Here is a 16,237-nt window from a genome sequence, read left to right as displayed (position 1 = left end):
CAATTTGATCGAGGAAGAGCCTAGTGACGGTATATTGTGACACAACATTGTTGGAGGCTTTGCTCGGAGTTCAGGTAAGTTGACATTAATATTATGTGACAAATATTTTGCATATGAAATTCTTTTGTTATATACTTTGTATGTGCAACATGAAGTTACAAATGGTTATTATTCCTTTGTTATATACTTTGTGTGTGTAACATGAAGCTACAAATGGTTATTACCCAGTTAATAATATGCTTTATGAAATGTATATTTATGTATATTTGAAATGATTGTGAACTGAAAGGGCTAGTAGACAACTGTTGTCGTTGTGTACTTTCTTTCTGGTTCCATGAGTGTGTTTGGAACCCTAGATGTCTATCTTTCTTTATAGTTTCATGAGTTGGTCTGAAACTCATGCAAATACCTTCATTCTAGGTATGCTGACACACCCCGACCCGAAATGTCCACTAGGACTCCGAATCGAGCTGTGTTGGCCGACACCTAGAAGGTAACGAAGCCATAAAGTATAATGATGTGGAAAATGCGAATAAATTTAAACCTAAAAATACCTAAAGACAAGAGTGCGCTGTGAGTGGGAATGAACCCATTTCACACGCGACGTCAGAGCATAAGTAGAGTAGTGTGGGTAAGGATCATACCCTCACAGGTAACCACATATACTGAGATTCACTACGAATCCTCGTCAATATGAACTTTCAGCAACTAAAACCTGGAGGGGCGCAAAACAAGGGTTAGTGGGCTTGAAAATAAAGTTTTTAATAAAAACCTTTTGAAAACGTTATAACCCCTTGCCATAAAACCCGTATAATTTCTCAGAAAATAATAATACATACGTATATATAAATCATGCTTGAGAGTAGTGAAAACCAAGTATATGCCATGTCAAGTATCTCAGCAATGAAATAAGTAAGCTAGGTCAAATAAATCAATGTAAAATAATATGCCAGCTGGAGTCACCTAACGTGACCTATACGGCTGAACTTATAGCTCATTAATCAATTCCTGCACACGAGTCGGAACCACCTATTGTGGTCTGTATGACAAGGCTGGGTGTAAATAAGTATGCTCAAGTGCTACGATTACATGAAGGTTGTGCAAATAATCGCGGGTCACTTACGAGTCGGAACTATGTAATGTGGTCTATATGATAGGGCTGTGCATCAAACTTGGATCCAAGGTGAACGTGCGGTGCGGGAGGTGAACATCACGTGAAGGACTATGCCCTGGCCATGGGCGGGAGCACTAACACCGGGGTGCAGGATAATAAGCTCTAAATGCATCTACGTATAACCATAAACAATGCAACCACTAACATCATACTGTACTCACCTGAAACTTACCTGACCTCGGCAGCGTCATACAATGTTATGCATATATTAAAATGAAATGCAAGCATGACATGGCACTTAAAAATATACGCTTATTTAAAATAGTTTATGAGAAGATGTAAAACATATATGTATGTATATATAGAAAACCAAAAACCCACTCACCTGGAGTCTGCGCTACAACTCCCTAGCACAAACATCAAGGCGTCATGAACAATCAGCGCCTAGAACAATTATCAAATCATGTCTTAGAATTCTTATCAATAGAACATGTAACTTACATATCCTATTCGGGAAGATCTGTAAGTCGGATTCCCGATCCGTAAGTTTCTAATATCCTCAAATATTATGTACTATAACATATCAAAGTTTAGTGACGATCCAACGGTCGGACCATCGATTGCTATAATAATCAAGCGGCGGACCTTAATGGAACTAGGTTCAAACGACGGAAATTTGTCAATTGGACCTCACAAATAGAATCAGGGTATTCAAATTTAACCTAGAAAGGTCAAGGGACATCTCGGCCCACGCGCCGCTGCAAGTGGCGGTTGGCCTCCCCGACTCGCCTGAAAATTCAACTATTTGTAAAAATTCTCAAATTTTACAGGAATGAATATCTCAATGAGTGGAGCAACTTTCATGCCTGCAACCAAAGCCAATTTGGCCAGGAAAAGCCTCAATTTCATCAAAACCCGCCGAAAACCCTATAAAGGTTATTCTGGATTCGGTCTCCAAACTCACTCCAACGCCTCAACCAACCCGTGGGCTTCGTTCCTAAACTCAAGAGGAGTCTAATGGTGGTGGTGGTTGATGGAGTTACCTTCGGATTTGATGGATCGCCACCTCGAAGCCGTCGCACCCATCGGTGTATTTCTTCCCAATTCTGAACTCAATCTCCTGAAATTTGATGTGGAAATGATAAAGGAAGGGTAGAGATGATGGTTAGGAATAGTAGATCGGCTCAATTCGTTGGAAAAATGATGAATTTCGTCGGAGAAACTCACGGGTCACCACCGGGTCACGGCTCAAGAGGAAACCGATTCGGTTCCCCTTTTTCTCCTTTTCCCTCATTTCCTCATTTCCCATTGGTTCTCCTCCTTTTCTCCCTTCCTCATTGGTTCGGTTCCTCTCTCATTTCTCTCCTTTATCCTCCATCTCCACTGACCATCTATCTTTCTTTTAATCTGGGCCACACACGTGGCTCCACCAGATTTTGCTCCAAAAATCTGGAGCATTCTAGAAATAAATAAATTTACAATTTTTCCCTCGACTTCATTCGTTAATATCTCATTCGTTATAACTCTATATCACGATCCGTTTATGCCCACGCGTTTGTAACGACAAGTACTATGTGGATACGCCAAGAAAATGAACCTTATGTGACACGACACGGTAGTCAACAAAAGTCAACACTTTGTCTCGAAGGGCTTTTTTGTAAATTCACTTTTTAAAATTATAAAAATCATAATAATTGGGGACGGATTGTTGCATATGTCATGAGAAAGTCTAGGCTAGGCCTGGAATTCGTGTTGTGTTTTCCATGTTCATGTCATTTTCGTGACATACCCGATAACTTAACGGTTGTGTAACACCCGTTAAAGTAAACAAGTAATATGACTCGACCCAAAATCGACCCGTTAATATTATCAGGTAATATGACCCGACTCCTTACCGGTCGTGGAACACCCGTTAAAGAAAATATAGGTTAAATCAATAATAATGAAAATCTAAAAAATTATATTCAGTGAGTAGAATAAAGCATAAACGACAATCGACAATTGAATTAAAATTTAAGATTTATGGATTATGGTGTCAGATTCTGCAGTTGACCCTTCAAGAAAGTTGTAAAGCTTGTCATTATGTGTGGTTGTATATTTTTTTTTATAATTATTATTAATTTTATTAATTTTGTAGTCAAATAAAAAACACTATTCATGAGATTTGGAGGGTTTTAAAAATCTAAGCTTAAAGGATGCGATAACGAGCGTTTATATATGCTTTCACATTTTTCAGACTTGTACATTAATGATTATGAATTTTATTTATTTTGAACTCCCTTAAAAATACTGTTCATGAGGGTTTGTATGGTTTTAAAAATTTAGATGACGATGTGCCTATCCTCAAAGCGTAGATGATGCGATCACAAGCGTTTGCATTTTTTTCACATTTTTCGCGCTTGTGATTTAATTTTTATACTTTTGCAATGTGTTTGGTATTTTTAAACTACTTGAAATTTATATTTTTAATGTGTTGTATAATTTTTTAATCTCACTCTTTGCCTATAGTATACTATAAAAATAAATAAACTACTTAAATTTTTTAAATTCATAATAGAATAATAATACAATCATACAATATTTAATATACAATATATACATATACGTACACTATGACTATTGTATTTTATAGTGTCACATCCCGGCCCGGGCCTCCACCACATCTAGGGCTCAACTCCGCCATAGCACGATATTGTCCGCTTTGGGCCCCGACCACGCCCTCACGGTTTTGTTTCTGGGAACTCACACGAGAACTTTCCAGTGGGTCATCCATCATGAAATTGCTCTCGTGCAAACTCGCTTAACTTCGGAGTTTACACGGAATCCGAAGCCAGTAAGCTCCCAAAAGGCCTCGTACTAGGTAGAGATGAGAATATACATATAAGGCTTACATGATCCACTTCCCTAGGCGATGTGGGATGTTACAATCCACCCCCCTTAGGGGCCCGACGTCCTCGTCGATGCACTTCTGGCTAGGGATTGGCTCTGATACCAAATTATCACATCCCAACCCGGGCCCCCACCACATCCCGGACTCAATTCCGTCGTAGCATGATATTGTCCGCTTTGGGCCCCAACCACGCCCTCACGATTTTGTTTCTGGGAACTCACACGAGAACGTCCCAGTGGATCACCCATCATGGGATTGCTCTCGCGCGAACTCACTTAACTTTAGAGTTCCTACGGAATCCGAAGCCAGTGAGCTCCCAAAAGGCCTCGTACGATGGGAATATACATATAAGGCTTACATGATCCACTTCCTTGGGTGATGTGGGATGTTAAATATAGTAAGTTTTTTTAGTAGTTTAAAAAATTAAAATCATCAAAATAACTTTTTCTTAGCATGTCGAAATGGGTTACCAGCGTGTCACCTTCGTGTAAACCTGTTAAGGACCCGTTATTAATGGTTTCTTATCGTGTGACTCAATAACGACCCGATTAGTTATCGTGTTGACTCAAAACCTGTTATTTTCGCGTCGTTTACGTGTTGTGTTAACGGGTCGTGTAAGAAAGTGCCAGGTTTAGTCTGGGCCTAGAATTCTTTCTGTCAGCCATAAGAAAGTCTGGGGCAGAAATTCCACTCGGAGTGACTGTGAGACATTCCGGAATTCAATGTTTGTATCTTTCTGTATTCTGCTATTGAATTGCAGGGAGAAATTTCGGAATCTAATGTTTGTATATGATTCCATGAGTGTGTTTGGAATGGTATTTATCAAATATAGCCAAATATTAGCCCCTAATTTCAATAATGTTAGTTTTTATAAAAACATTGAAATATATCCAAAATATCACTTAAATAGACACAAACACCCTTAAGCTTTAAAAGGTCGTACCCAGTGCACAAGGCTCCCGCTTTACGCAGGGTCTGGGAGAGGTGAATGTCGGCTAGCCTTACCCCCATTTATGGAGAGGCTGCTCCCAAGTCTCGAACCCGAGACCTACCGCTCATGGGCGAAGGCACTTGCCATCGCACCAAGTGCGACCTCTACAAACACCCTTAAGCTTTAAACCAAATAAATTAAAAAACCAAAACCCTATTAGATGAAGAGTTCTCATGGCTAAATCTAAAAAATGGTGGAGACCCAGTGAAGGCATCGGCTGTTGGTGAAGACCTGTGCATCCCTAAACGAAGGTGAGTGTATATGGTTTAATGTTTTGCATTTTTCCTCGTCTATGTTTTCTCTTTACTTTTGTAGTTTCTTCCTTTGATTGAATATGTATGAAATAATTAACTGTCAATTTTTGCACAACTTTGCATTATTAAGGGTGTCATTCGTTTCCGGATTTTGTTTTAAAGGTTATCATTGATGGTAGTAATGAATCGAGAGATTTGTCGTGTTCTTAGAAAGTGCAAAAAAACATATTTTGAAGGTTTAGAGAATAGAAATTTTTCTGGTGCATAATAAAAAAATTAAGTTTCTTTTGTCAATGGAAGATTGACAAACCTAATACCATTTGCCGATTTGTTTGAAGACAACTAATTGAAATTCATTTAGTGCATATTAGGGGCCAGATGTAATGTATGCAGCTAGGTTACTTGCTAGATATATGCATTGTCCTACAAATAAGCACTATGGGACTGCCAAAAGAGTGCTTAGATATGTCAAATGAACGCTGGATTATGGACTGAAGTATGAAAAAGGAAAGAATGCAATGTTGATTGGATACTGTGACAGTGATTAGGGAGGTTCAATTGATGACAGCAAAAGCACATCAGGCTATGCATTCTCCTTTAGGATGGAGCCTTCTCATGGGCATCTGTTAAGCAAAATTGTGTTGCACTTTCAATTGCAGAGGCATAGTACATCAGTTCATCAGAAGCCATAACTCAAGCTATATGGCTTAGGTTTGTTCTTGAGGATTTTGGAGAGCTGCAAACTGAAGCAACTCCTTTGCAGTGTGACAATACGTCTGCAATCTTTATAACCAAGAATCCAGTGGTTCATCAAAAGACAAAGCATATTGATGGAAGGTATCACTTCATCAAGGATGCTTTGCAGTAAGGAATTGTCGATTTGGTCTACTGTTCTACCAAAGAACAAGTGGCAGACATTTTTACTTAAGCTCTTCCAAATGAGAGGTTCAAATATCTCAGAGATAAGCTTGGAGTTATATTAGCTCAAATCTTAAAGGGGAGTGTTAGTGTATAAGCCATGAGCTGATTTGAAATTAGTAGAAATAAGCCTTGTATTTAGTTGTGTATTCATTTTGGTTAAATTAACACGTGTACGGCTAATATTGTAATTTTGTCTTTACCAAGTGTACGACTAATATTAAAATTTTGTCTAAGTGACATGTGGATGAATCACCTTGAATCCATCTAGATGTGTAGCTGAGATCTTTTGGTGTATTGGTGAGATTCCATCTGCATAACTAACCGTTATGTAGTGCATGATTATGTGTGCAAATGTGAGAGAATCAATACAGAACATTCCTTTGCGATTTGCACAGAGAGAGAAGCATTCATCACCATCCCTATTTTTTTCTGTGATTTGTTTTTCCTACACTCTTCAACTCATACACTCTCACACTAAAACTTCAACATGGCATCAGAGCTAGGTTCGACAATTAAGATCTGGGTGTGAACTGTGAAGCTGAAAACGTCATCGGCGTTGAAGAAATCAAGCTATATTCAAGCTCACTTTGATTCTGGTGAAGTCGCCGAAACTCCATAGAAACCAAAATCGATTTCTTTTTCGAATCATCTAAGCTAAAAGATGGCTGGATTGGAAAGTTCTAAGGTAAGAACTCCGATCTTCTCCGGTGAGAACTATGAGTTCTGGAGAATTAAAATGGTCACCATTTTCAAGTCACATAGGCTATGGAATTTGGTGGAAAAGGGGACGAAGAAGGTGAAGACTGAGGAAGACACAAACATTGATGATGAAGCTAATGAGAAAATGGCTGGAATCTTTATGAAAGATGCAAAAGCCCTTGGTATCATTCAAAGTGTAGTCTCCGATCAAATCTTCCCTCGGATTGCTAATGCAGACTCATCAAAATTAGCATGGGATCTGTTATATGGGGAATACCATAGTGGTGATCAAGTAAGATCTGTGAAACTTTAGCATCTTAGATGAGAATTTGAATACACTAGATTGCGTGATGATGAATCCTTATTTGGGCATCTTACTCGATTAAATGATATGATTAATCAAATGAAGACATTTGGAGGGACTCTTTCAAATGAGAGATTAGTCCAGGAAGTGCTAATTAGTCTCACTAAGATGTATGACCCTATATGCTTAGTGATAGAGAATACAAAAACTTTGGAATATGTTGAATTGCAAGAAGTTGTAGCCATACTGAATAGTCAAGACCAGAGGTTTGATATGCATACCACATATACAACTAAGAGAGCATTTGCATCATTTTCTGTAAGTCCAAAATGGAAAAACAATGGTAATGCTCAATCTGGTGCATCCAAATCACATAAAAACTGGAATTCAAAAGGGAAGAAATGAGAGTCAAAACCTAAGTTTCAGCAAAGATCATTTGCAGGCCTTGCATAGAATTCAACTTCATTAGGGTCCATGAAACAAGATGCAACCAAACCACAGTGTAAAGTGTGTTCTAGGAACCACTTTGGTGAATGTAGACATAAGGGGAAGCCTAAGTGCTTTAATTGTGACAGATTTGAACATTGGGCTAGGGAGTGCATAATAGGCAAGGCTATTCAGAAGGCAAATTATGCCAATCAAATGGAAGTAACATGATACCTTTTTTATGCTAACAGTGCCATTACTGAGACAATGGTGAATGGGAACTGGTACATTGATAGCGGCTGCAGCAATCATATGACTGGAAATGTTGAACTCCTTGTTGGTGTAAGGATAAATGTTACAAGAAAAGTACAATTGCCTACTGGAAATCTGGTGGATGTTGCTAGAATGGGATCACTTGTGATTGACACAAATGCTGGCAAGAAGTATATCAGGGAAGTGATGTTTTTACCTGGTTTGAAAGAGAATCTATTAAGTGTTGGGCATATGGATGAACATGGTTATTATTTGTTATTTGGTGGAGGAATATGTTGTGTTTTTAATGGTCCATTACTTGACTGCCATGTTATTAAAGTTAAGATGAAGGGAAATAGGTGTTATCATTTGTCCTTAATGCAAAATGATTAGGTTGCATTGAAAGCCAGTGTAACATATTGCACCTGGACTTGGCACAAAAGATTAGGCCATTTAAATCTCAAAAGTCTCAAACAACTGAGAGAACAAGATATGGTTCATGGTCTTCCACACTTACAAGAGATTGATGGTGTGTGTGAAGGGTGTCAGCTTGGAAAACAACACAGAGACTAGTTTCCAAAAGAGTAAGCTTGGAGAGCAAGGTATCATCTGGAGTTGATACACATTGACTTGTGTGGTCCTATGCAAAATGAATCAATTGCAGGGAATAAGTACTTCATGTTGCTTATTGATGATTGTACAAGGATGTCATGGGTATATTTTCTCAGATATAAATATGAAGCTCTAATCTGTTTCAGAAAATTCAAGGCAATGGTTGAACTTCAGTGTGGATTCAAAGTGAAATGTCTATGAAGTGACAGAGGGGGTGAATTTCTCTCAACTGAGTTCAACAAGTTCTTGGAATCTGAGGGCATTCAAAGACAATTATCAGTTGCTTACACTCCACAACAAAATGGAGTAGTGGAGAGGAAGAATAAAACAGTTGTAGAAATGGCTAAGGCAATGCTTTATGATAAGAGCATGTCATACTTCTTATGGGCATAAGCTGTACACACAGCTGTTTATATTTTAAATAGGTTACCTACCAAAGATATTGGAAACTTGACTCCCTTTGAAGCTTACAGTGGCAGAAAACCTGGTATTGCACATCTTAGCATATTTGGTTCCATGTGTAATGTGCATGTACCTACAGAATTGAGGCAGAAACTTGATGCAAAAAGTTTCAGAGGTGTATTTATAGGGTATGGAACTTGTGAAAAGGGATACAGAGTTTTTGATCCTCACACAAAGAAGCTGATTCTCTCAAGGGATATGATTTTTTTATGAAACTATGTATTGGAATTGGAAGGAAAGCTCAGAAAATTATGTTGGAGTGACCTATATCCAAAATCAGCTTGATAATGTGATTGATGTGAGTTCTTCCAGGGTGAGAAAGGTTGAAGAAGGCTTTTCTAGTTCTAGTATTCTTCTAGGCACTGAGGAACAAGAAAGTGTCTCTCATGGGACTGGAAAGAATGCTCAACCTTATGATCATACTCCAGTGAAGTGGAGAAACATAAGTGATATTTTGGCATAATGCAATCTCTGCATTGTGGAGCCTGAGAAATAGGAAGAAGCTGTACAGGATAAGTCCTGGATAAAAGCAATGGAAAATGAATTGTCAATGATAGAGAAGAATGGAACCTAAGAGCTTGTGGATAGACCTGTTGACATGCAAGTCATTGGAGTTAAATGGGTATTCAAAACCAAGCTGAATTTGGATGGCTCAGTGCAAAAGAACAAGGCAAGACTGGTTGCAAATGGGTATGTTAAAAAACCAAGAATTGACTATAATGAAACATTTGCTCCAGTTGCTAGACTGGATACAATTAGGACCTGAATTACACTTGCTGCTCAAAGAAGCTGGAATTTGTTCAATTGGATGTTAAATCGGCATTTTTAAATGAAAAATTGCAGGAAGAGGTCTATGTTGATCAACATGAGGGGTTTGTGATTAGTGGCAAGGAAGATAAAGTCTATAGGTTACACAAAGCTCTCTATGGATTGAAGCAGGCACTTAGAGCCTGGTATGGAGAGATTAACAACTATTTTGCTCAGTGTGGGTTTGAAAAAAGTTTGAGTGAAGCAACTCTTTATACTAAGACAAGGGGAGAAGAAGACATACTAATTATATCCATTTATGTGGATGACATAGTATACACAGGAAGCAATCAAGAGATGCTGGATGAATTTAAAGAAGACATGAAAGTGAAATATGAAATGACAGATTTAGGACTTCTCCGTCATTTTCTGGGAATGGGTGTGATTCAAACTGATTCAAGCATTTTCGTTCATCAAATGAAGTATGCTTCTCCCTTGTTGAATAAGTTTGGCTTAAGTGAATGCAAATCTGTCTCCACTCCTCTTGTTGCTACTATCAAATTGAGCATAGAAGATGGAAGTGGTCCAGCAAATGAAAAGCAATATAGGAAGATTGTGGGAAGTCTGTTATACCTTCCTGCTACAAGGCCAAATGTAATGTATGCAGCTAGCTTACTTGCTAGATATATGCATTGTCCTACAAATAAGCATTATAGGATTGCCAAGAGAGTGTTTAGATATGTCAAAGGAACACTGGATTATGGACGAAAGTATGAAAAGGGAAATAATGCAATGCTAATTGGATACTGTTACAGTGATTGGGGATGTTCAATTGATGACAGCAAAAGCACATCAGGCTATGGATTTTCCTTGAGGAGTGGAGTCTTCTCATGGGCATCTGTTAAGCAAAATTGTGTTGCACTTTCAACAGCAGAGGCAAAGTACATCAGTGCATCAGAAGCCATAGCTCAAGCGATATGGCTTAAGGTTTGTTATGGAGGATTTTGGAGAACTGCAAACTGAAGCAACTCCTTTGCAATGTGACAATACATTTGCAATCTCTATAACTAAGAATCTAGTGTTTCATGTATCACTTCATCAAGGATGCTTTACAGCAAGGAATTGTCAATTTGGTCTACTATCCTACCAAAGAACAAGTGGCAGACATTTTTACTTAAGCTCTTCCAAATGAGAGGTTCAAATATCTCAGAGATAAGCTTGGAGTTATATCAGCTCAAAACTTAAAGGGGAGTGTTAATGGATAAGCCATGAGCTTATTTGAAATTAGTAGAAATAAGCCTTGTATTTAGTTGTGTATTCATTTTGGTTAAATTACCAAGTGTACGGCTAATATTGTAATTTTGTCTTTACCAAGTGTACAGCTAATATTGTAATTTTGTCTAAGTGACATGTGGATGAATCACCTTGAATCCAGCTATATGTGTGTCTGAGATCTTTGATGTATTGGTGAGATTCCATCTGCATAATTAGTCGTTATGCAGTTCATGATTGTGTGTGCAAGTGTGAGAGAATCAATATAGAACATTCCTTTAAGATTTGCGAGAGAGAGAATCATTCATCACCATCTCCATTTTTTTCTGTGATTTGTTTTTCCTCCCTTCTTCGACTCATACACTCTCACACTAAAACTTCAAGATGATTCGATACAAACTAAAATTTACTTAGAGATACTGAATACAAACTCAAAATTACACTGAATCCGTCTGCATAACAAATAGTAAAAAAAATCCTAAAAACTGAATAGGTTAAGTTGAGATTCACCCATAATCAGTCAAAGCTTTGAACTCTGCTTCTTGTCCACTTTCACTATAAAATAGAATTTAAGATATGAGATTTTACCTACGAGGCACGGACACAGGGGAAAGCAAACGTATCCCATATTTGACATGTGGGGATATTGATACGCAAATGATACGCGCCCGATACGTATCGGAGTGAAGGGTTACGTTATTCACTGATAAGATACGCGTATCGTACGAGATACGAGTATCCTACTTTTCTGATATGTTTCAAACTAAAATCGGAGGATAATCAGAACAAAAAAAAAATCAATAAATCTGCATAGAATCGTGCTTGATTGAAATTAGCTAAACTAAAATTTGGATTTACCTATTTTTTCTCACTTGAACCTCAGAAATCAGAATCGTGCTTGACCGTCGTTTGCAACTGCTCTGTGATCTTCGTTGTCTCCATATGCATCTACTTCATTGTCCCCGTCATCTCAGTCTGCAACTACTGGTGAGAGCTTTTGTTTTCACTTTGTTAATTGTTTGGATGCTTTCTTGATCTTACTCCTCTGCTTAACTGATTCAATGACTATTCGTATTCGAAGCTTAACTGATTCCTCGAGGCAAAACCATCTATGAAACTAAAAGCCCCTTTTTCTTTTCTCATCTCTGAAACTAAAAGCAATTTGAAGCTAAAAGCCCCTTTTGCTTTTCTGTTTTTAACTTTTTGTATATAATAATAATAATAATATTGTGTAGTGGATTGACTCTTATTGTTTATATGTTTGTTAATTTAGGAAAATGAATCACCCTGATAATCATGCGAATGATAATGCTAATTTGGATGAGAATGTTGAAAATTATTATGCTTTGCTGTGGAATTATGTCAAAAAGCTCGAAAAAGTGAGAAATAGAGGAGGAGGAATACTGAATTTGAATGCAATTATTGTCAAAAAAAACTTATCAAGGATCCTACTCTAGGGTCAAGTTTCATTTGTTAAAAATGTCTGGAAACAGGATCGCGTCTTGCAACAAGGTTACTGATGAAACTCTTGCAGAAATGAAAGTGAGTTCGAGAGTGTGAATATAAGCTGAAGAGTTTTACTCCTAAGCATGTTTCGTTGCCTACTGGTTCCTTCTGTTATGATCTACCTGAAGCAAATCTTGATCCAAAGAAGAGAAAGGGAACAAGTGAGCCTCTCAGTAAAGCTTTTAACAATGAGGCTCGAGATCAATGTGATGCCGAAGTTGCAAGGATGTTTTATACAGGTGGCTTATCATTTAACCTTGCAAGAAATCCGCACTATCGGAACTCATATGTTCGTGCTTCTACACTTCCGGGGTATGTTCCACCAGGTTACAATGCACTGAGAACTACTCTTCTGCAACAAGAGAAGAGTCACATTGAGTGGTACCTCCAACCAATCAAGTGCACATGGAGCACTAAAGGTGTAAGTCTGTGCAGTGATGGGTGAACAAATGCTCAAGGGAGACCACTTATTAATATTATGGCAACTTGTGAAAGTGGGCCTATGTTCTTGAGGGCAATTAATTGCAAAGGTGAATACAAAGACAAGCATTGTATTGCCAACTTCCTTACAGAAGCTATTAAAGAAATTGGTCATGAAAATGTTGTTCAAGTGATCATTGACAATGCCCCTGTTTGTATAGTTGCTGGGTTACTTATTGAGGCCCACTATCCCTATATCTTTTGGACCCCTTGTGTTGTTCACACTCTTAATCTTGCTTTGAAGAGTATATGTTCTCTGAAACAAACAGATATTTCGTATGATAACTGCAATTGGATTTCATCTATTGCTAGTGATGCTTGGTCCATAAATTTTTTTATTATGAACCATAGCATGAGATTGTCTATGTTTAATGAACATTGCAAACGAAAGTTACTCTCCATTGCCGATACAAGGTTTGTTTTCTCCACTTTTTTTTCCTTTTTTTTTCTTATTCAATTATGAGCTATCCTAATTTTTTTAATTTTTTAGATTTGCTTCCACTTGTGATGCTTAGAAGATTTAAGAAAGTAAGGGAAGATTTACAACAAATGGTGATTAGCCCGAATTGGGCTTTGTACAAAGAAGATGATTTGGTTAAAGCAATGACGGTGAAGCAAAAGATATTGAATGAGCATTTTTGGGAGAAGATTGATTATATTCTTTTCTTTACAACTCCAATATATGAGGTTATTAGAATGGCTGACATAGATAAACCTTGTCTTCACTTGGTGTATGAGTGGTGGGAGGCTATGATTGAAATGGTGAAAGCTGCTATCTACATGAATGAGTGCAAGGCATTACTTGAAAAAAACAGCTTTTTTGATGCGGTGTATTGCATTTTATTGGAGCAATGGGCAAAAAGTAGCACACAATTTCATTGTTTGGCACATTCATTAAATCCAAGGTAATGATTTTGCTAATTTCCTTATAAATTCCTCTATATTAATCTATAGCTTGATGAGTATATTTTAAAGTGCTATTTCTTTTATTTTAGGTATTATAGTTCAGATTAGCTCCAAGAAGACCCTAGTCGTCTTGCTCCACACTGAGATGTTGAGCTTACAACTGAAAGGAAAAAGTGCTTTGAGAGATACTTTTCCAATGAGGAAATTAGAAGAAATATCAATGTGGAGTATGCCTCTTTCTCTATGTGCTTGAATGACTTTGGAGCTATTGATTCTATGAACGATAGGTTTCATTTGGAACCAGTGATGTGGTGGATTGTCCATGGAGCTTCTACACCTAGTCTCCAATCTATAGCGTTGAAGCTACTTGGACAACCTTGTTCCTCCTCTTGTTGTGAAAGAAATTGGAGCACTTATAGTTTTATTCACTCTTTTAAGAAGGAACAAGATTACACCTCGGCCCGGACCGTTTCTCTCGCTCCCAAGTTGGAGGGCTGAGCTCCTTTCAATGTTGCAAGGCCATGGTCCATGCAAAACAAGTATCACGCCAGCAAAAGCCCAACTTTATTTCCAACAGAATTGCCGAACTAAATTAGCAGCTAATCAATTTCGAGAAGGACTGGGATCCCTGGTAAAGGGGCCTCGCGCGGTTAACGCGATCATCCAAAAGTTACAGAGATGCATGAGCAGCACAACCGGCGCAGTCATGAGCCTTGGCGACGGAGAAGATGATGCAGTGGTAACCTTATCGGGACTGAAGCCATTGGTGAGCATAAGATTGAGTACCTAGTGTACGGATCCCAGTGTCTCATCCCATGAAAGAAAGATGGAATCACTAAGTATCAGTTGAGAACGCATGGTGGGTTTTGATCATGTGGCTGAAGGGAAAGATGGAATCGTTGACGGTGGATATTGAGGCGTAGGATTGGAGGAGGGCATTGTGGACTTCGAGGTCAAGTTTTGTTGCTGAGACGATGGAGGTGAAGATCTTCTTAGTTTTTGTACACGGTATGAGTTAGTAAACATAATGACGGGAAGAAAACTATGGTTTAGATAAAACATGTTAATTTGCAGTCTTCTATAAAGATCATATGTATTTATAGTGTTCTGAAAAGATTATTTGTGTTCCTATTCTTTGCTAGAATGTTTTTGCATAAATTTTCATACATTTCTACACATCTATTCTAATTTGCTTGCAGTTTTGTAGTGGAATGAAGATAGATCCTATTTGAAGTTTATTACCTTTTCAAAATAATAAGAAGATCGGAGTTCGTGTATGCAGAATTTGGAGACCTAAAGTTATAGGAAAGGATAATAGGTTTGGCGGTCTTCAATGTATATTGGTTGATTAAATGGTAAGAATTTTGTTTTTTTAGGTTTTTAATTTTAATAATACCATGATCCATGAATTTATCAATAATGTTGATCTAAATTTGGCTAAAAAAGGTATATATATTTTAGATATTCGCAAACATATAGGTGACCTTTCCTAAGAAATGGAAGAAATTAGATATCTAAATTAAATGGTTATTAATTAAAACATAAGTAATAAAACCAATTGGAAAATATATGTTGAATAGTTTTAAAATTATGATTGTCACCAAAACATTTTGAATGAGATTGAGAGGAAGACCAGATAGATTGTTCTCCACTCTTATCTCCCAAATAAGAAATGTCATCGCTCCGTCTTAAAAACATCTTCCTGGTCATCATTGCCAATGCTTGAATTAGATAGGAAGGCCTACTAGATTTCTCTTCAGATCTCATATCACCAAAATAACTTTACACCAGTGTTGCTAGACTGTCTGTTCACACTCACTTCACCTATAGGATTGGATTTGGAAGGTCTACTTGATTTATCATTTGATCTCATATTACCCAAGTAAGGTGTTTTATCAGGTTTCATTCCATTTTGCACCTAACTTACATACACATTAGTGTTGCTGGACTGTCTTTTCGTACTCACTCCACTTACAAAGTCATAATTTTATTAACTGCTGTATGATATTTTTGTCTAGATTATACTTCTCAGCTATTGTGTAACAATGTATTAATCATTGTTAATAGCTTGCAGATTCTTAAATTCTCTTATAAATGAATAACAAAATCATTTTATTGGATTATATTTTTTGACTTTAAATGATGTAATGTTCATATTTATCTTCCTAATTTTTTTAATTAATTTTTATCATGTAGAAAGATTCAATTCAAGGCTCTGCAAATGAAATGGATTACGACTACGTTGCTCTAAAAATTAAATCTAATCATTTATGAGATCACACACTTTTCTATCAGTTGTTGTAAACCGTCCTACAAAATTGTCCCCCATGATGCACAAGTGTGCTTCAATACAAAAATAAATTTTGAAGAGTTACCAGATGTTCATCCACACATTCCCTCA

General features: G+C 37.4%; 1 protein-coding gene and 1 long non-coding RNA gene across 2 annotated transcripts; one reads left to right on the top strand and one right to left on the bottom strand.

Annotated features, from left to right (window-relative positions):
- Positions 1-11,332: 11,332 nt before the first annotated feature.
- LOC126595831 (uncharacterized) lies at positions 11,333-12,065 on the bottom strand. The gene is made up of 2 exons (XR_007613708.1): positions 11,803-12,065; positions 11,333-11,499 (listed from the first exon to the last, which is right to left on the bottom strand). It is a non-coding gene; the product is annotated as an uncharacterized LOC126595831 (long non-coding RNA).
- Positions 12,066-13,469: 1,404 nt separating this feature from the next.
- LOC126595828 (uncharacterized) lies at positions 13,470-14,264 on the top strand. Its single transcript, XM_050262133.1, has 2 exons — positions 13,470-13,835; positions 13,926-14,264. The coding sequence occupies exons 1-2, from the start codon at positions 13,480-13,482 to the stop codon at positions 13,942-13,944; spliced, it is 375 nt and encodes a 124-aa protein (XP_050118090.1). The 5' UTR covers positions 13,470-13,479; the 3' UTR covers positions 13,945-14,264.
- Positions 14,265-16,237: the final 1,973 nt, after the last annotated feature.

This window comes from Malus sylvestris, chromosome 13 (assembly GCF_916048215.2).
Source record: "Malus sylvestris chromosome 13, drMalSylv7.2, whole genome shotgun sequence".
NCBI lineage: Eukaryota > Viridiplantae > Streptophyta > Magnoliopsida > Rosales > Rosaceae > Malus > Malus sylvestris.
This window is presented reverse-complemented; position numbering and strand designations above follow the sequence as displayed.